At 40.2% G+C, this 21,349-nt stretch overlaps 1 protein-coding gene and 1 non-coding gene across 2 annotated transcripts in view; one reads left to right on the top strand and one right to left on the bottom strand.

Moving 5' to 3' along the window:
* On the top strand, positions 1–139 carry LOC132354759 (small nucleolar RNA SNORA70). Its single transcript, XR_009499397.1, has one exon. It is a non-coding gene; the product is annotated as a small nucleolar RNA SNORA70 (small nucleolar RNA).
* Positions 140–9,374: 9,235 nt separating this feature from the next.
* Positions 9,375–21,349, bottom strand: part of TNNI3K (TNNI3 interacting kinase) — a 311,246-nt gene continuing 299,271 nt past the window's right edge. Inside the window, exons 26-27 of the mRNA XM_059924452.1 lie at positions 12,889–12,968; positions 9,375–9,742 (exon numbers count right to left, since the gene is read on the bottom strand). Coding sequence (XP_059780435.1) covers positions 9,666–9,742; positions 12,889–12,968 — 157 coding nt within the window. The 3' untranslated portion in view covers positions 9,375–9,665. The remainder of the gene's footprint in view (positions 9,743–12,888; positions 12,969–21,349) is intronic.

Here is a 21,349-nt window from a genome sequence, read left to right as displayed (position 1 = left end):
TTGCAGCCAATTCAGCCTACCGTGCTCTTTTCCCTATGGGGTCCTGGTGTGCAATGGCTGCAAACAGCAGCCTCCTAGGTAGGGTAGTGTATGAGCCTGTTGTCTGTATCGGTTGCCCTAAGGGACCTTGGAGGCAGCCCTTTCCAGTGGACATTCATGACTGGCATGCTGTCCCCAGTCTAGGCTCCAGATAGGTATGCACAGTGCCTTTGGAAAGCCCCAGGGCATGGTGGCCAAGTCATAATGTCCATCCGTACCAAGCTGCAGAACAAGGAGATGTGATTGAGGCCCTACCCTCGGCCAAGTTCCAGTTCCCTGGCCACCAGAAGATCCACATCTCCAAGAAGTGAGGATTTACTAAGTTTACTGCTGCTGAATTTGAAAATATGGTGACAGAAAAGTGGCTCAGGCTGTGGAGTCAAATACATCCCTAATCATGGCCCTCTGGACAAATGGCGGACCCTGCACTCATGACACCCTTGGCACTGTCCCCTCCTTACTCACATCCACCAATAAATCCTATTTTCCTGTCAAAAAGTAAAATAAAATTAAAAAATTTCAAAAATAAAAAGGGGAGTAGACCAATATCTATTTCCAGGTTTTGATATTGCACCGTAGTTATGCAAGATGTTCTGTTGGGGGAGACTGGGCGAAGAATACACAGGACTTCTCTGTACACTATTTTGGAAATTCCTGTGAATTGATCATTATCTAAAATAAAAAGTTAAAAAAAAGAGCAGAGTGGAAACCAGGGTAAGGTCTAGAGACAAGAGGGTGTGAATGAGGATGTGGCTTCTGTCTCTGACCAGGCCTTAAAACAATGGGGAAAAGGGGCTGTGTGTGACACACTCGTAGTTTATCCCAGTTCTCCAAAGGCATTGTGCAACAAAGCCCTAAGAAATGATAACAAACACTCATTTGCCTGCTGTATATTAGGAAATCCCTGAGTGATCCAGCAGGGTGACAGGCAGCTGCACGAGGGCACAGAAAACTAGTCATCTTCTCCTTGGAGATGCAACTAATAGCTCCCTTTAAATGCATGGTGGGTTTGGTTTTTTTTTTTTTTTTTTTTTTTTTTTTTAAATTGAGTTAGCAGTTTTTTTGTTTTGTTTTGTTTTTTTTTTTTTTTTATTTTTATTTATTTATTTATTTATTTATTTATTTTTGGCTGTGTTGGGTCTTCGGTTCGTGCGAGGGCTTTCTCCAGTTGCGGCAAGCGGGGGCCACTCTTCATCGCGGTGCGGGGACCGCTCTTCATCGCGGTGCGCGGGCCTTTCACTATCGCGGCCCCTCCCGTTGCGGGGCACAGGCTCCAGACGCGCAGGCTCAGCAGTTGTGGCTCACGGGCCCAGCCACTCCGTGGCATGTGGGATCTTCCCAGACCAGGGCTCGAACCCGTGTCCCCTGCATTAGCAGGCAGATTCTCAACCACTGCGCCACCAGGGAAGCCCTTTTTTTTTTTTTTTTGATAGTTATTAATGCCGGGTTTGCAAATAAACACCATAAATTAGCACCACAGGAAAACTGAACTCTATGGAATCTATAAAAATAAGAGAAAACATGACTTTTAAGGCAGATCATTTAAAATTATAAGGGGATACAGGATCTGTTTTTTAACCAGGCTAAGAACTCTTAGAACATTTGTAAACACTCCTGTTTGCTGTGCAATATGGCTTTGATTAATTGCAACATGTGCTTGTACTATGAATAATCATTTTTGATACAGTAGTAAGACATCTGACAGAAAAATTGCAAATAAGGAGGTATTTCTCTGTGATTCCTGAACTCTATTAATATTTTAAATCAGTTAACAGCTTAATGGATAGTGTGGGAGAAAGGAACAAACTAATTTAGCTTTAGCAAGCAACTTGAACAGTTTTCACTACTCACTGTTTTACATTTTGAAGGATTTCCATTTGTATTAATAACTTATTACTTCTATTAAACATACATTTTCCCTTAAGCCTAATGTTTCTTCAGTGGAGACCAATTAACTAGGACAGTCTTTTCTTAGCTAGCCAATTATTTTAATTGCTAGAATTTTTTAAAATGTGCTTGCTTTGCATAGATTTGACCAGTTGAACTTGCCCCCAAAATGCATTGACTTTGTAATACAGGAGATGGAAGACTTTTGGTGAATATGTGGATGCCAAAAATCTTGGACATTTAGGGTTCTGCAGAACTGAGCGGTAGACTAACAACCCTATGCCTTTATTCCATTGCTTTTCATCCTCATCTTTGCCTTTAATTTGGTGCCTTTCCAATCCAGCCCTCTTTTGTTCATTTTTTTATTCAGCTTCCTTGTTGTCTATGTGAAGAACTATGGCTTGAAGGATGGGCAGGCAATTACTGTACTAAGGAGGAACTGTAACATGGTAGGTGGGGGTCGACTATAACAAAATCTGAGCTTTGCTTCCCTATTCTTTTGGGACTGCTACTGAAAAAAAATGCATGGAGCCCATATTTAAGGAGCATTGAAGAGTTAAAAGCAAAAGCAATGACAGATCATTTCATTCATTAGACTTCCAAGCAAGGGGTGAGGGATGATTAAACTGAAAGAACAAGAAGCACCACAGAGACAGAGTTTGTTTGGAGGGTTAGTACCCTCCTGGCAATGCCAGGAAACTGGTCATTTTCATGCAAATGAAAGAACTCCCTGAAGGGTACGTAAAAAGTCATTTCCAACTTGTAGAGACACTAAACACACAACTAGGGAGGAAAAAGAATAGCAGTAATAATGAGAATGCTAAATAGGAATATACTAATAAAGTAGAAAAATTAGTAAGCAGATTGATAGAATGAGAGAAATAACAACCAAAAAGGGAGAGGAAAAAATCAGCTTATAGAAATTTAGAGTGAAGGTAGCAAATCCCTAGCAACACAGAGCCAGTTTTGCTGGTGAGTGTTACTTACAAAGGGCATAATCAAGCAGAGTAGTGCTAAGTACCACATCCCACACATAAAAGAGAAACTGTGAAAGAGTGAAAACAGTGTTAAATTAATTAAACAAGGAAGCCATTAGACTGAGGTGGTTCTAACGCCTTACCAGCCTACTAAACAACCCAAAACCTAAACCTGTAAATGCCTCAAGGTTAAGAAATCAAAATCTAAGGACAACCAATCACAAACAACCAACTAGGCTTTCCCAAATAAGGCAACCACTTAAGCTAGAGCCAATCAAATAACTGCTTTGCTTTGTTTCTGTTTCTTCTCCATAAAAGTCTTGCCCCTGGTTCCTGCAGGTAGATTGCTCCTAACTACTTCCGATTTGGCCCTACCCACTTTAAATGAAGTTTTGCTCAAATAAATTCTTAAAATTTTTTAAATGCCACAGTTTATCTTTTAACAAAGACAATAGGAGAGTCAAAGGGGCTGAAAGGAACAAGGCTAAAATGATGATCTCAGCCCAGCAGCCTACTGAATCCCTTCACTCCTTTTTTAATTCATTCTTACTCTCATTTAATTATCCAATTGCTCACTCCTTCATTCCACAAACCACTCCTTACTAAGGAGAAACTAGCAGTCAAAATTCATTTATTTACATACTGTCTATCCTAGCTTGGTCTCTCTAGAAAGCAGAGCCTGACTAAAAACCTCATGTGCTACTATTTCTTTAGGGAAAGCAATCCCATGTAAGTGGGAATGAGGAGAGCAGGGATGAGGAAGGGTAGGAGGGAGAGCCAATCCTACAGTGTGGTATTGAGCTGGATGGTATTTGGAATCAAGGGCAACTGATTGTCAGTCTCACTAAACTGTCTTCTGAGACTCTAAGAATGACTGTGCCTTGGGACATTTGGGGTGTGATGGAGAAGGGCCCTGATCCCTGAAGGGCCCTTATTCCCTGGCCCTGATCCCTATTGGTCAAAGGTTTACTCCATAGGTCCCCAAGTGTTAATTGCTAGGTTGAGCTGCAAAGGCCTCAAGAACTTGGGACATCTCTCTTCAGGGCAACAGGGGTGCCCCATGGCAGTGATCTGGGGGGTACAAGGCAATAGGAACCAGGCTTGATATGAGGCAAGGTGTGGTCAAGTTGTGCCCACAGGAAGTTGGTTTGTGGTGACGGTGGATGACTCAGTGGCCAATGGCATAGGTGAGACCAAGAAGATTTGAGGTAACACAAAAGAGGAGCCTAATTCATGTTCCTTGGAGACATTAGTAATTAACCATTTATATTTAACTTTACTGCACTGCAAATTTGGTTATAATTTTATTCATGTTGTGCTTTTTATATTATTCTCATATTCTTTTTGTTGTATAACCTCGATTATAGGATGCTAATTTAGGGTCTATTTGTCTTACAAACACTTAAATCCTCTCAAACCATAATCCTTTAATTAGCATCCAGGAAGTTAAAGATTAGCCCTTGGTGCTTGGTGGATTGCTCTCCCAGTCATGTTATATTAAGCATGGCTGATTGCTATGGAACATTTATCATGTGCCTGGCACTGTGATATGTGATTTTCATGCATTATTTTACTTAATCCTATGAGGTAAGAATCATTGTCTCCACTTTATAAATGAGGAATCCGAGGGTCAGAGAGACTGAGTAACTTGCCCATGGAAGGTCACACACAGTGAGGGGCTGAACCAGATTTTCACCAATGCTTGACTCGAAAGCTCACTACAATGCCAGTGCTTCTCAAAGTGTGGTCCTGGGACCAGCAGCATCAGGTCTCCTCGGAGCTTGTTGGAAATGCACGCTTTTGGGTCCCACTCCAAAACTTCGGATTCTAAAACCCTGGGGTGGGGTCCAGCAATCTGCATTTGAATGAACCCTCTAGTGATTCTGACATAGGCTGAAGTTTGAGAACTGCTCTGTGCTAGTCTGCCTCCTACAATTTCATACCTGGTACAGGATAAACATATGTCATCCAGTGTCCCATCCATTTTTATTCTTCTCACCTCAGACTATCCTCAATCTGGACATTAATTCCGTTCCCTCTGACTGATTTGAGTTTAAGGACGGGAAAAGAAAACCTCTGAAAGAAGAACCTGACATTCTTCACTGTGGATTGATTTTTGAAGTGGTGTTAAGCAGACCATGGTTTATTATGAGTAAAAACTGAAGGGCAAACCAACATTCAAATTATTTTCATTGCATTTCGTGGTCTTGCTGGAATCTCTCCCTTTCCTGATTAGTTGAGATAAAAGAAGAGATGGAAGTTAGTGAAATTAGTGAGCTTCAAAACCTTCTTTAAAGATGCGAAGATACCTTTTTCCTGCCTATGAGTCCATTGCTTAGAAGACAGATGTTTGAGATACTATTCTTTTTGTCTCACTAATTAAACATAAAGTTAGACTGAGAGTGCTTCGGAGACCTGTCCTCATCAGTGGGGCCTGGCACCCGGGGCAGTGTTTTAATTCTAGAAGCCTAATTTAATTAGTACCCTGCCATTGGGTCGGCTGCTGTGCTGCCTTGGATCTCTGGCCTGAGGAGAAATGTACAACCCTTGCTCTTTTTGTATCTAGTTAGCCTTCCAAAAGGTAGGATGTCCAAGGAGGGAGAGGAACTTTGCTTCTCCATCATGTTTTGCATATGGTGCTAATTGAGCTGACAGTCTTGGACCACAGTCTGTTACTGCAGCAGCTGAGCCTTCAACTGATCCCCTGTGAAGGGACTGCAATTGTCAAACGGTTCATCTTTGCCCTTGTGGCTCGTGAAATATGGAAGGGAATTGATCAGGGGGGAGCTCTGCAGTCAGCATGCTTGAGTAACTACAAGCAACACAAAACTAGGAAGGAAAAAGGTATTCAAATCCTACTGGTAATGGCTACACCATCTCTCCTCACTTTCCCCACCCAGTGTGCTAATAAGGAGAGGAAAATGTGAAACTCCTTGGCTTCCCTAATTGCTGTGCTTTGCCCTCATAATTGTTTTGTTCCTGCTTATCACGGTGAGAGTCTTGCTTCTGTCAATCATTTCTGGTTCTTTGTGCCTAGAAAATAACAATGTATGTTTTTTGAACCTTGAGATTATTCTAGCCCTCCTTTTTCCATAATTAAAACAGAGGAAATGATGATTTTTTTTTTTTTTTTTTTTTTTTTGGTTTTACTTTGCAATCATGAGCCATAGTAATCAAGACAGGTTTGGTTGTTTTTATTTTTGTCCCTGCAACTTCTCCTGGGTAATTCCCGAATTTTCCTCAGGACTGCAGAACTGCAGATTTGTTTGCTTTTACCACAATTCTGGATTGTGAATGTTTGCTATTTTTATTCCTTTTTCTCCATCACAGTGGAGGCAGTACTATGTAGTGAAAAAGTCATGGATGCTAGTGCAAGACAAGCCGAGTTTTGAAACCTGATTCCATTCTATGCTAGCTTGGATTTGTTACTTACTTGAAAAATCAGGAAGAGCATTCTCCCTTTCCAGAGCTATTTTGAGAACTAATTGAAATAATACACTTAAAATCATCTAAAACACTTCCTGCCATATAGCAGATACTCAATAAATGTGTTTTCTTTCTATTTTTAATTATCATCCCCCTTGTTTGAGAAATTCTTTCTGATTCTTGTATTTGATTTAAAGGATATCATTTCTCTTCAGATTTTATTTCAGGTGTAAATAAGATGTCACTGTCTAAGGCTGATGCATCTTGGCTCCAACTGCCTCAAAAGCATAAGCTTGGCAGTTTGCTGTTTGCAAAGGTGGGGTTTTTAGGGATGTTAATGGTTATTTCCACAAGAGAGAAAAATCTCTACCCTTCTCATGCTCTACTTCTGTAGAATAGCTCTTTGGCTGTGTGGTGACATAATATAAAAATAAACAACAACAACATTTACAATATTGACTATGGTGTGCCAGGAACTATTCAATGCACTTTATATTATTTGTAATCCTTACAGCAACTTTACAACATAATTTTTATTATCACCATCTTACAAACCAGCTCAGATAGGTAAAGTGACTTGCCCAAGGTCACACAACTACCGTAGAAGGCCCGAGTGACTCCAAAGCTAATGATTATTGTTGGAGGGAGAAAAGGAGGAAGGAAGGATGGAAGGAAGGTAAGAAGAAACTAAGGAAAGGCAGAGAGCATGAGAGAGAAAGAAATCAGGTCCTTCATTTCAGATGGATTGTCTAGCACTAGCCCTTTTTCCTACTACTGGCACCCATTTTTTTTCTCTTTCCCAGGGAAATGTCAGCTTTGGAAATAATTTAACCCAAATAATCACTGTGTTGGAATAAGTCTCTCCTGGTGCTGCTGTAATTTGGCTTACAATTTTAGCTAATTGAACATCTTCTAAGTGAGCTCAGTGCTGCATGCACATGGAAAAAAAAATTTTAATGTGCTAAGCATGCAAAAACATGATCATAGAAGTTCATTTTTACCAGCACAAAAAGAAAGCAATTAGTGAGACATTTTTTTCAGCAAGGAGAAAAAAAAAAACCAACACAAAAAATCCCCATGGTCTCGAGGCAAGCTCTAAGATGATCCCTGGGCCCCATTAAAAGTGCAGTAATGAAAAGGGTTTGTGAGCTATAGGTTGGCATCTGTGAAAAGGTTACCCTTCTCAGGAATCAAGACACAGATACTTAACAAGAGCCAGAGGGAAGCAGCAACATAAGGAGACATAGTGTGGAGAGAGGAGGTGGTTAATTAAAGGAAACAAAGAAAGGGAGCTTGACAAATGTGTTCTAGAAAATCCTTCTCTAAAAGAGGGGTATTTCAGAAGCAGTCATTCCTCTGGATCTGACCTCCATTCAGTGGGAACCTGGGAGGATTCCTGCTTTAATCCTGATTAGACACACATTCGGCATTACACCTACTGTGAATCTTTTAGTTAAAATTGGTATGTATGTATATATTTAAAAATTTTTAACTTTCCAAGTTATTCCTTTCAACTCAACTCAAAAGGATTAAGCCCCAAAGTTTCCCAGGCTGGTGCTGGCTGGTTTCCTAAAGTACCTAGAGCAGAGGAGGAGAGGGAGAGCTGGGGAGACCGGTGCTCTTTAACCAGCCCCTTTTTTCTCTTTTTCTGTCTTTGCCAGAAGGCGTTTTGCCAATATGGTCACTTCAAGCTCCTTGGTCCTGCTTATGATTAAGCCCCTTGGCAACTCGCTTGGTGGGATAGAGTATCTGTGACTCCGGAAAAATTGGGTGGGGAAGTGAAAAGGCTGGGGGCTGAAAAAGGATAAATTTAATTGGAAGTACCATGGTTTTCACTTCTACCTCTGGATTCGCATTGGGCTGTCGCCAAGCTCTTCAGAACATGTGGGGACTTTCAACTTTGCGACAGGTCATAAGGAAAGGCTCTGAAGGAATAGAGGGAGCATTGCTGTTCTGATAGAAATTGCCCGCAAGCAACATCATTTCTAATTGGTAGGGGAGGGGGGAGAATGGAGCAGCTTGCCACAGACACAGAAGGAGCAATCAGCACTCATTCAGCTCCGTTTGTCTATGAATCCACACTACTAAGGAGGAGGAGAAAGCAGTTTTGCCTAAATGCAGCCAGTCAGAGTCAGGCTCTATCTTCCTTTCATTCCTCTTCAGGCCCCTGATCTCAGGATTTAGGGCAGTGGTTCTCAACCTGGGGAGATTTTTGTCCCCCAGAGCACATTAAGAAAAATCTGGAGACACTTTTGATTGCTGTGACTTAGGGAGATGTTACTGGCATCTGGAGGTAGAAGCCAGGTAGCTATTAAAAATCCCACAGTGCATAGGACAGCTCCCACAAAGAATTACTCCCTCCAATAGTTCTGAGATCCAGAAACCTTGATTTAGAGGATGCCCAATCTTCCTTTACTAATGTTATTTCCCTTACCAAGGTGAATAGCAGTAATTATAACACTGAATTTTCATGGTTTCCTGACTGTTTTTTCCAGGTCTGTCTTTCAATGGCAAAACTATTATGTTGGTGGAAGCATTCCTGCCTTCCTTGTTGGGAGTGTGGAGGGAAGACTTCTCTTTTTCTGAAGGTAGCAGGTACCTCAACTATCCTCCCAGTGCACTGTGCCAGACCCTGGTATGAATGGCAGCTTTGCATTGCATGGGTCGGTTTCATAACGGTACCGATGGCATTTGTGACACCTCGGTGCTGACAGCAACAGGTCACCCAGGCAAAGCACAGAGGTACCATTAGAGAGGAGGCCAAATAATAAGTGTTATATTTTTGCAAGCTTCTTGATCTGAAGATCAATACTTACTTTTACCAATATATCTGAAAGAAAGGTGTACTCAGTAGAAGTCTTGTTGGAATGAAATACACTTCTGAGTCAATTTTGTATGTCACCAAAGAATCTTTAATCACAGAGCCAGACACTTTAAGTAACATAATGAGATAAGAAAATGAACAATATTCTAAGAAATCAAACGCATGCCTCTCAAACACAAGTCTACTCAATTCAGTCTATGAAAACATAACAATTGTTGAGTCCCCACCAACGACTAAGGCCCCATCTCCAACCAACAACATAAAATTATTTTTTCCTTTACAAAATTGAAAACAATTCTTCAAATACATTCTGTTTTGGTTCTTTTGCATTTCATTCCTCAGCCACAAATCCGAAGCCCAACTTGTGGTGGGGAATTAAATAGGACCAGTATGAATAAGCCAATTTAAGGAGACCTTAGAGGGTAAAATATAAATGGAAGCAAGGCTGCCATGGTTGGAATTGTTGCTGTCAGTTTGGGGGAAAACTCTCCTTAGGTAAATGCGGAATGCTGTCAGCTGCTGTCCTCAAAGCTGCCACAATTCCGGCAAGAATGAAAATGCATCGGGCTCATGGGATCAGACACGTAGCCTGCATCAGGAAAGAAGTTCAGCTGTTACTTATCAGCCTTTCAGCCCATCTCCCCATTTCTCTCAACCAGCCTCAGCCAGCGCAACGCACAGCTGCCAAGCAGCTTCTCCTGGCTGAGAGCAGAGTTTGGACAAGAGTTGTGGGCAAGCAATTGTAAAACAAAAGCAAAATTTACAATGAAAACAGAGAGCTGAGACCAGAGGAACATCAGTGATGGGTGTCTGGCCACGTGACATTTTGATTTCGGAGTAAAGAAGGGTACAGTTCAGGAAGGTGGTTTATCATGATGGCTAAAAGTACGGGCTTCATGTCAGGCGAATCTGGGTTTAAGCCCTGCCTCCACTACTTACCAGTTCTGTGACTTTTGTTAACCTTTCTGAGCCCGTGTCTTCATTTGTAGAGGGGAGAAGTCATAAGGCTGGTAATGCACATAAGACAATTAGCACGGTGTCTGACACATAGTGAGTGCAAAACCGTTGATGGCTGAAAAGGGAGGTGGAGATGGCAGTAGAGAAAAGGAAAGAGTATTCTCTGTAACACGTTGGCTCTGGTTGTTTTCTTTTTTTTTCTATCTGAAAGTCCAATTTTTAAGTGTACTTTAGTGCTTAGGTCTGAATACTAGTGGCATTTGATGCTCATTGAAGCAATAGCCCTGGGTGTGTCCAGAGAATTGAGCTAGTGCCTCAGAATCTGGCCACAGTCCTAGAGAAAGTAGGACGTGGGCAGGGAAGCAGTTACCTTTCCATTCCAAGTAGGGAAACCATTCATTGTTTCTGTGAAAATGGGCACATTTGTCAATAGTTAATGCTGCTTTTGCTCCCCTTTGATAGCTGAGTTTTCAGAACCAACTCAGCCATCCACATTTTCATTAAGACTTCTGGCAGTGTGCAGTTCGATGGGCATATTTATTTTCATAAGAAAGGTCTCTGTCAAAAGCTCTTAGGCAGCACATATACTCTCCCGAGAGACAGCACCACCGCTGCCAGCGCTGCTGTGACCGGTACTCTCCTGCTAGTGGGGCTGGCCCTGGCCCGCTGAGATTAGGCGAAGCAGGATACTCATTACTGAATCCTAATTCTGGGCGGACTAGAAATCTACACCTTAGAGCAAAAATATTTCCTTTCGTCCAGACTGAAACCGCAACTTCATCCCAGGCATAGACAGATGCTTTAATAAGCTCGTAATCCTTCCATCACTATAATCAACCTTTTAACGCACCGCATGGGATTTTTCTGGCCTATGACGCTCCATGCCTCTCTCTCCATAGGACTCCAGTGGAAATCTGATTGTGAACACCCGTCCTTCTAGGGTGGGAGGGCTCGCCTTCGGAGATGGGTAGCAAAATCAGCAGGGCATGGATGCTGACATTTATTATGGACACCATCATCACCAGAGTTGAAGGACAGACTCTGAGCAGTCACTCAGCTTAAGAGGGACCAAATGAAATTTGAACGCAGGCTTTAAGGAAAGACTGAACCATGTCTACATGTTTTGTCACTTCAGGGTGAAAGGTCTCAAGTAGAGTTAGGTACTTAATTTTATCTTCATTCTCTAGCCCTGTTCTGTGGGTGGGGAAGAAACAGTTCATAAAGTTGCTGTTATACCACAACTAGTTTATGAAGTAGAAATGGAGGGCCATTAAAGAGTTCTTTCTTATACGATGTGATGTTCCTAGTGGGAGATATTGAATGTATCTTTTTTGTCTATTGGGACTGTCACTCCATTCAAACATGCTAATGTTTTCTTCTACCCCTGGTACATATATGCATAGGAAAACCCTACTTTTTTAAATCATTGCATCACTTTTGTCTAACTTCATTTTGAGGAATTCTGCTCAACGTCTTATCCCTTTAAGAAACAGATCGTTAAGAAATGCTTCATCTTGAAACTCCACCATGAAAGAAAAGACTTCTGGTCAAAGCACACATTTCAAAGGGTGCCCTCTATTTTGTGGTTGTGCAGTCACATCTGTAAAGGTTTGAAAAAACGATATTATATCTATAAAAAATGTGGTGATGTGACACTTAGAGCACATTTCCCCCCGTTACTGGATTGGCCAATTATGTTGTAAAGCTGATGAAAAAAGCACTCGATTGCATTCTAGACACGTACTGGGAGTCGGAAGCACAAAGTTTCCTTTCTTTAGGGTTCCCAAGTAGTTTGTCGAATCTATGCAGAACAATTTTTTTTCTTCGTTTCTTAGAGGCTTCCTATTGCCTTAGGTATGATACTCTGCAGCCGAGGTGCATTGGTGAGGATTCTAAAGCTGCAGGGTCTGTTGCCATCTATATCACAGAACCAGGCACACACCACCGAATTTATTCTTCCACAATCCCAGTCCTTGTAATAAATCTGATCTCTTTAACTGACATACATTTTTTCAGTCCTCCATATTGTCAAAGGAAGTTCCCATGAATAAATGAGCCCATTGTACTAAAATTCCAGTTAAATATAGAGCTTCTCAGGCTTAGAGGTGGGAGAAAGGACACCAGAGGCCTGGCACATTTATATGGCAGCTGAAAAGGGGGACTGACCATCCTCTGGCTTCCAGGGGCGAGCACAGAGCTATGTTAACTATTTCGAAGAGCTTTATTAGTTCTTTCTAAAATAGTCCTGTGCAAAACAGATCCCATCAGTGATACCCTCACCTCCTCTCCAGCTTTTTGAGCAAATAGCTGGGTTCACGTTTTACCCTCCGGTACTTGCTAAAGAGGAAACACTCCTCTTTAGCAAGGATATGATGTAATTGTGGAAATTCATCTCTTGTTTTCTCCTCCTCCCTACACCTGCACAATGTGGGACTTAGAGGTAGTAGACTCAATAAGGTGGAAACAAGGTGTTTGGAATGTCACGAGATGCAGGAGATTATTTTCAAAAAAGAGTTGTACTTTTTCCCACGGGCACACACACTCCCATATAATTCCACATACACTACTCACTTATGCACACATTATTAAATGCAAAGGTAACTGTAGACTTATACAAGACTTACAAGAGCAAAGTCTGCACTTTTATAATATAATATTTTTAAAGTACCCTTCATCTCTACTTATTACAAAATAGAATCTTTTCTCCTTCATTTCCAAATAGACATCACCTTCCTAGGGGTAGTTTCCTTAGTCAATCTGATGAATCTGTATACTTACCATATTTGTCAATGGGTGAGAACTGGAGACTTTTCTTCATGTCCTCCAAAGACAGGCCTTGAGAGGCACATTGTCCAGCACTGGAAAATTCCATGAGACACTGTGAAAACCACGGTGGTGATTTGCTAATAACATTTTTATAAAACAGAATTTATTCACTCAGCATAGATCCCAGAGAACTGGCAAAGTGGTACAATGGTATTTTTATCTCACTGGTGATTTGTTGGAGAAGAGTTCAGGATTATTTGGAGCAAGTCAGATCTAGGTGTGAGTCCTGGCTCTTCCAGGTAGGCTCCAATTCCTAGCTGTGTAACCTTGGACATGGTACCCTTTCGGAGCCTTAGTGTATTGATCTGTAAATTGGGAAAAGTACATAAATAATATGTAATTTGTTTTGATGATTAAATATAGCAAAAAAGAGTTGAATATCAAATCTGGATTAATATCCTTGCAAGCCTTGCTTAAAAGGAACTAATAGTCAGAACATTATTATCTTAGTAATAATCAACAGAAATAAAACACATCCCAACAGTTATTGTTATTTTTATATCGTTATTATTATAATAGTGATTATAAGAGACAGTGATAATAGTATTTATTGCATGATTCCTATGTATTAAGCATTTACATATATCATTTCATTTACTCATTATCACTATCTTATCATTACCAAATCATTTCTCTCATTTTATAGATTAGAAACGGGGGCTGAGGCAACCAAGTAACTTGTTACACGGGTTTGGTAAACGGCTCACCTAGGATTCAATCCCAAGTCTTTCAGATTCTAAAGCCTGTACCTTTGTCCACTATTCAAATGGGAATTTCCTCATGATTCCTGGCTTTCATTAAGCCTTCTCTTTGCCAAACTTCTCCTACTCTATCATGTTGGTTAATGGGATCTCTTCCTTTCTACCTTTTCAAACTCAAACTTGAAGTTATCAAAGCCCTCGCCCTAATATCTAGTCACATTTGTCAGTTAATGGTATAACTGTAATTCCTGTGGTATCCACCTCTCTCATCCAGACTTTAGCATCCTGAAAGAGGCGACCTAGTTACCCCCCAAACAGCCCCACATGTCCATAGCAGAACTCGTAACTCCCCCTGTTCCCAAGCTAGTTCTCTCTAGCTCATTACAGGCACCACACCATTCAGTGGGTTCAAAATTCTTGGAGTCATCATTGGTACCTTTCTTTTTCCCATATCTTGCACCTAATCCAAATCTTTTTAACTTTGCCTCCAAAATGTAACCCTAATCCATCCATCTCTCCTCCTTCAAGGTCTAGGCCATATAATCTCTTTCTTTTCTGGACCTCTGCAATTTGCCTCTAATTGATTTTCCTGCTTTCACTTCTGTCCCCTTATAATCCATTCTCCATAAATTACCCAGAGTGATCTTTTCAAAATATAAAACAGAGTAAGCCATTCACCTACTTAAAACATACTTAAAACCTTCCAATTGCTTCCCAGTTCATTTAGAATAAAACACAAATACTTTACCCTAACCTACAAGGCGCTAGCCCTGCTTATCTCTCCAACCTCGCCTTGTATCCCTCCCCATCTCTGCTAAGCACTTCTTTTGGCATTCTTTCTGTCCTTTGAACCTTCCAAGCTCTTTCCCAATCCAGAGCTTTTGCATTTGTTAATTCTGCTTTTCCTCATAAACCCAAATCCTGTTTTGCTGAACCCTTCCCCTGCCTTCCCCGTGACTGGCTCCTCTGTCATTCAGGCCTCAGTTGGAATGTCACCTGCTCAGAGAGGCCTTCCCTGACCACCATTCCAAAGTGGCCATTCCCCTGCCAATGGTCGCTTTCTGTCATATCACATTGACCTATTTCTTTCTTTCAGGACTATATAAAATTAACTTGCTTATTCATCCATTTATTTCCATATTCTTTCAAACAATGAAATTGGAAGCCTTGTCTATCTTGTCTCCCTTATTCCTTGCTATATGCTCAGCACTCAGAACAGTGCTTGGCACATAGGAGAAGCTCAAAAATTGGTTTTTTAATGATTTAATTCATAGATCCCTAAAGGATGTCCTTCTCTTCAGTCACTCAATCCTCCTCTCCACAAGGTCTTCCTCTGACAAAAATCTGACCAGGCACTTCCCTGCTCCCCACTGCAGTTCCTCAGGCCAAACCTGCAAATCCAACCTTCTGCAGTCCAAACCTCCTTGCATTCTGTGTATATCTTATAGTCTACAATTCCTCAGTCCCTTTTTTGTTTCTCCACATTCAAGCCACACTAATAAACGTTGCCCTTTCCAAACATTTCTGAATTTTCCCTTCTCCATGGCTGTGGCTGAGCCGCTGCCCTGAATCTGCTTGGTGACATCTTATTTTTCCCTGACGGGAAGTAGTATGGCGTTATGGTTAAGAATGACAGTAAGCATTCTGGTGCAAGACTCCTTGAATTTGAAACTTCACTCCATCACTTACCAGCTCTATGACCTTTGGCAAATTATTTAACTGTTCTGTGCCTCAGTTTGTACAACTGTAAAATGGGAATTATAACAAGACTTAGCTTATAATGTTAATCAAGAGAATTAAAGGAATTAATAAGTTTAAAGTACTTTGAACAGTGCTGACATTTAGTAAGCGCTCAATAAATGTTACCTACTTTTGTTATTTGTCAAGTTCCAACTCAAAGACAGCATTTCCTCAAAGTCCTCTTGGATACTCCCAGTCAGAATTCCATATCCTTCTAGTACTTTGTACTCCTAGCACAGTGCTTATCAGAGTCTGCCTTGGTGTAGAATGATCTGTATTTGTATACTAACACCCTACTAAACAGAATGCTCCTGCAGGTCAGAGATCTTAAAACCTTTGGGTCTCCAATAGGACTTAGCTGGTACTTTGTAAATAGTTAAAATAATAAAATTGTGTTAAATAAAGTTAAGTTATCACAAAATGTTCATTTTGAGTAGTTAGATTTTTCTAAACACTTACATGAATTCGCATTGATTAATTCATTTAGCTGCCTTAAAACTGATGACGTGTTTGGTCAGTTTCTTAAGCTATAAAGTGAAGATGTTGTTTCTTAGAGGAAAACAATGATTAAAAAGAAGTATTGACTTAAAGTGGGACATGGTGTGATCTCAATCAACATTAAATGGCAAATCACACTCAGTTCTGGGCAATATAATATCATTCAAGATATTCTTGAAAATAAAAATTACCCTACTAATTCCTATAACCTCTTTAGCACTCTAGCTCCTTTTAAGAAACGTGCCATAAGCAGTAGTCCTGGCAACAATAAGACAATAGGGAATAAATATTTTATCATCAAAAAGGCTATCTGGTTTCCTATGAATAAAAGCCCATCTCCAAGCTATCTTATTTATTTAGTTGCTGAATGCAATTCATGCCAGGGAACTTAACCTTCCTGCCCAAGAGATACCACACAGGCTGTCTCTGGCTGCTATTCTAGGATGACAGACAGACGGCAGCTAAGCACACCCAAGTCAAACAAAGCAGAAGAAACCAGACCCTGATCCGTGGAACTAGTTTACCTCAACCCACGGGTATCCAGACTTCAGCAGGAGTTTCACAGAAGCCCAGAGTTTAAGAGACACACCGGGACCTCTGTTTGCTGAAGTTGTGGTCAGTGAAAATAGGCATTTCCAGGATGCAGCTGCCCCATGAATTCAGTGAAAGTAAATGTGAACTAATGGCAGGTAAGGAAAACACTCAATTTTTCAGTGTTTCATATTCCTGGTCACCTAGGTAGCTTTCTTTATGCTAAAAGGATAATATATATCATATATAGGCATACATATGAATGATATATAATATTATAATGTAATTTTATGTATACCTTTTATGGGAATGGAATGAAACATTCTCTTTTAAAGAGAACAAGATAGTCTTTAGGTTAGTTTTTGCATACTACAACATTATATTGATATATCTTATTTTAGTGTTAAAAAAGTTTCAGTTATTTTACGCTAAATAGTTCATGTTAGCTCTGTGATGTATCTGTAAAGGTAAGCATAATCATCAGCCATTTTCTCTTATAAAGGTGCACTAGGGAATGAATAATTTATCCAGCATGAAGAGCAGAACCAAAATTCAGAAATTAGTTTTTGCTTCTCGATCCATGCTTTATGGGTATAGACTACCTAGTAGATTGGCTGCTAATGAGGCCAGTTCAAACCCAAATCCAAAACATGCAATTTGTATTTTTGTGTCTGCACACCATTCAGACTATGGCTTGTCAGCACAAAATAGCCTGTTTGCAGTCACTCATGTACCCTGAGCAAAGACAACAAGGACATTCAAAACTAAAATATGAGGCTATGTTGGCTGAAATGAATGCAGAGATAGTGACGCTCATGACAAGCACGTTGAGCAAAAGTATTATCCAATGAGAAGTAAATCAATATATATGTAAGGTACAGAGGAACTGTGAAGAATGGGAAAAGTACTAGCAGATAGAATATACCCAAATACAGCTTCAATTCTTCAAGGCAGGAGTTAGTTTACAAACTAAACTGGTGGGTTAATGCACATATGGGCAAAACTCCCAAAAGGAATATTAAAACAGAGTTTTTCTGTACATTTAAAAAAAAGTTCTGATTACTAGAAGCTAGCATGGCTTTAGTAAGAAAAAAATCATGCTAGATTTGCTTTATTTCTTTTTGGTAAGTATAAATTTAAAGGGGAAATCCATAGGTTAGAACATAGAGCTAGATTCAGATAATGGGCAGAGTTTCTCCTGATTGCTTTGTAGTAACAAGGGGAGCTCTGTGCCAGATGACAAGTGGGTAGATGGGATTGCCACTGGTTGAATATTCAGAACCGATACAGACCTCAGACAGGTGACATTCCCCACAGGTTAAGTAGAGCCTTAGACATTGGGAATAGTTAAAACAAAACACCACATCTCCTAAAGTTAGAATTGTCCAAAAATAGATTGAGATGTTCTAGAAGGAGGTACCGTCCCATCCCTGGACGTATCCAAGCTATGGCTGGAGCATCTGGTAGTGGCAGGGTGCTACAGAGGAATCCAAGTATCCACCTGAAGGTCACATGACCTCTATTTCTTACATTCTGTGATGCTTTAGAGGTTTTTGGGAACTACGTAGACTTTGTGAAACTAGTTTCGATGTGTTGGAAAGGCAGAGTGAGATTACACAGTTCCCACTTAGGCAGAAGATTTGTATCTGCCTTATCTGCACTGTCTGACATTTGGCCAGGGCTGAATGCCTGAGTCGCACACACATGCCACAGCATACCTGGCTACACATTACTGCTCCTACTCGAGCTGGTGTTTGTAGCTTTTTGTCTATATACATTTCATTTGATATAGTAACTGAACCATGCTAGTTGCCTGAAGGAACCATCTCCATTAGTGCTTTTTTTTTTCAAAGGAAGAACCACACTGCCATCTAAGATGAAGCAAAGGCAAGTGTGGAGAAATCACTTTCACATAAACCCATCCTTAAGGATTTGAATGACAGGTTGTTTAAGGCTGGTATTGGAAATTCAGCGCTGCTTCGCAAAGGTTTTTATATAAGATAAAATTGTAGAATACTCATGTTGAATGCCTGAGGGGTGGGGAAAAACCCTAAAACACTATATCATCTCTTAATCCAGAAAGGTATATTGTTAAGGAAGGTCCACGAGGAAGTGAAGGTACATTGTTAAGGAAGGTCCACGAGGAAGGAAGAAAAATACTGTTTGAAGAGACTCCAGGGAATTTGAGTGCCATCTCTCCTGAGTGGTGGGAGCAGGCAGTGCCACAGTGAGTGCAAGTGGCCCCATTTAGAGCCTCAAAAGCAGCCAGTGTTGTGGCTTCCAAATGCTTTTGGTATTGAAGCAGTGAATCATGGTTTGGACTGTGGGATTTCATGAATTCTCAGAATATTTACTAGTGCCATAATTGCTTCTGACTGAATTACATTCCAAAGAAGACTTCAGATGGGTGTACAGTCCAAACGAAACCGTTTTTATCATGTTCTTCCAAGTGTGGCTTTTGCAGAGCTGGGGATTTTGATTCGGTGAATTACAGCAAATGCATGTAGTCTACATGCAAGAGTGAAATTAAAACAACCAAATAAAAATAAAATGACCTAGAACATTATCCTATCATAGTGATATGAAAATAATTTCTTATATTTGCAGAGGGCTTTATAGCTTGCACGTACTTTTCTATTGATTAGCTTAAAGAATTTTTACAAAACCTCCATGAGGTTTTGTAAAGTATTAATTCCATGCAGGTGGAAAGTCAGGCTCAAGAAGTTTGAATAACCTGCATAAACTTACAGAGCTAGCAAGAGGCAGAACCAGAACTTGAGCAAAAGGTCTTTAGACTTTCAGTCCACTCTCTTTCTTCTAAAATACACTTCATTTCACAGCAGCACATGTCAAACTGTTGGTGTGTTACCATGTGGAGAGCTCACTGAATTAGTCATGAGTTACAGAGTTTTGGACCTTTTGCATATAAAGATGATCAATAAATTCCTCATGGAGAAATATTCCTCATCATCATAGAGAAACCAGAATCAGCTTTCTCGTGTTTTGCTTTGTTAGACCTTTTAAAAAATTATACTTTCCCCTATCTAACTATGGCTTTCCTGTCCCCGAGCAGTGATGTCAAAACATGAGACACACACCCCAAACTTGCTAAATGAGATGTTTATGATTCTCCCCAACTCTTCTGAGCTTGTGTAAGCTGCATGCATGGATTCACTTTCCTAAAACTGCCCTAAGTGGAACAGAAAACGATTAAGTTACCAGCGTGATTAAAGACTTCAGGCAAAATTTTCTTCCATTCAAGTTGTTCCAATTAGTTTTTATGCAGCTAAAAATGCCCTCGGGCTACCTGTAACCTGGAAGATTTAGCCATTTGGACTTTGCATAAAACAACACCATCCAAGGCCTCACAGCTTTGCAAATATGCTTTGCGGTTTATTGGATCTTTTTGCTGTCTGTCCGAACGACTTACCTGTGTAAGAATATTAGCATAAGGATCAGTGCCATCTGCACCCTTATCCCCTTCCTCAAGAGGAATATATCCAAGTTAGGAGTCATTTCTTTCACTCAAAAGGAAATACGGACAGGTAATGTTTAACCAGAATTTCAGTGCTGTGACACTACTCTAAAGGACTAATACAAAGAAAAGGTGGAGAAACAGCCTGCTGAGATCCCTAATAAAGGTATTTACACAAAGAAAATAAATGCCCTGCTGTAGAAAAGGCTACTAGACTCATCTGGCTGTTTTTGGCATTTAGCTGAAAACAAATAGATCTATTTAAAACAGATCTGTAAGAAGGGATAAATGCCTTTCTACACTTTGCAATGTCTTTCTATGATGCACACATTTCCTCTGGCCTAAAGAGAAAGACGACATTTCTATTAGAAATGGAATCACCTTTGGCCTAACTTTGAAATAGTCCAGTCAGACTCTTATGAATAAACCTTTGTTAATTTATCAGCTAAATTCAACATATTTATTTATTCATGACTTCATCCTGGCTCTTTTCAAAACATTGTTTTGTCTTTGTCAATATTCCCTACTTGATAATGTCCTAAATTAAAACAAATTTATTGCACCCATTACAGTGAATGGGCAATGACCAAAGTATCTAATGGGGCCAGAGGTCAGTGCAAAGTATCTCTTTCAGGAAAATCAAACCCATCAGCTTTCTTTCAATGGCAAATGTCCCCAGGCTATAAAAGGACTGAAAGACTTGGCAATGGGTCATGGCTCTGTTTGAGCCATTAGGCAAATATCCAAGGTCTCAGCTCCCTTATTTTTAAAGGAAAAAGCAATTAGGCAAAGAATTACGAATAAGGAAAAATGCAGTATTAACTGAAAGTGTGTGTTAATTCCTTGATGGCTCATAAATTATTAATGTGCTCAACAGTAACCTAACAACACTACCACCTCTCAATTTACCTCTGCTTTAAACAGGTATAAACGAGTCAATTGTACAGTCCAGCAGAGGTGGACTTAGTCTGCTAAGCTTAAACTGAGGAACATCCTTTAAATATAGTAGAATCTTTCTTATCCTTCATTGTCTGTACTCATTATTACCCAGAAGGGAAATCTTGTTATATTCTAGCACTATGAGATCTTGGTAGCATGACAGTCATTAAGCCCACTCCTCATCTCTCCATTTTTCCACCTTCCATTTTACTGAGAAGCAAATTGAAGTCTTGTAAAGTGAAATAACGTATCCAAGTTCACATACTAAGGTTATAGTAAAGTCAGGAATATAAGCTGGAGTTCTAAACTTCTAGTCTTCTTTGATGGCTTTTATTCTTATTTTTAAGTGAAAAGGGAAACTAAAATTTGTTGCATACCTGCTAAGCACCAGGAACTCAACTAGATGACTTACTTACAAACCTTATTACCTTTGCTTCACCTAACAACCCATTTTACACGCGAGGAAACCAAGGCTCAGAGAGTCTAAGTCTTGTCTAGGATCACCCAGCTGTAATTCAAACCTAGGCTA

Source organism: Balaenoptera ricei, chromosome 1 (assembly GCF_028023285.1).
Source record: "Balaenoptera ricei isolate mBalRic1 chromosome 1, mBalRic1.hap2, whole genome shotgun sequence".
In the NCBI taxonomy this organism is placed as follows: Eukaryota; Metazoa; Chordata; class Mammalia; order Artiodactyla; family Balaenopteridae; genus Balaenoptera; species Balaenoptera ricei.
The sequence above is the reverse complement of the archived record's forward strand: the minus strand, read 5'-3'. Positions and strand labels throughout refer to the sequence as shown.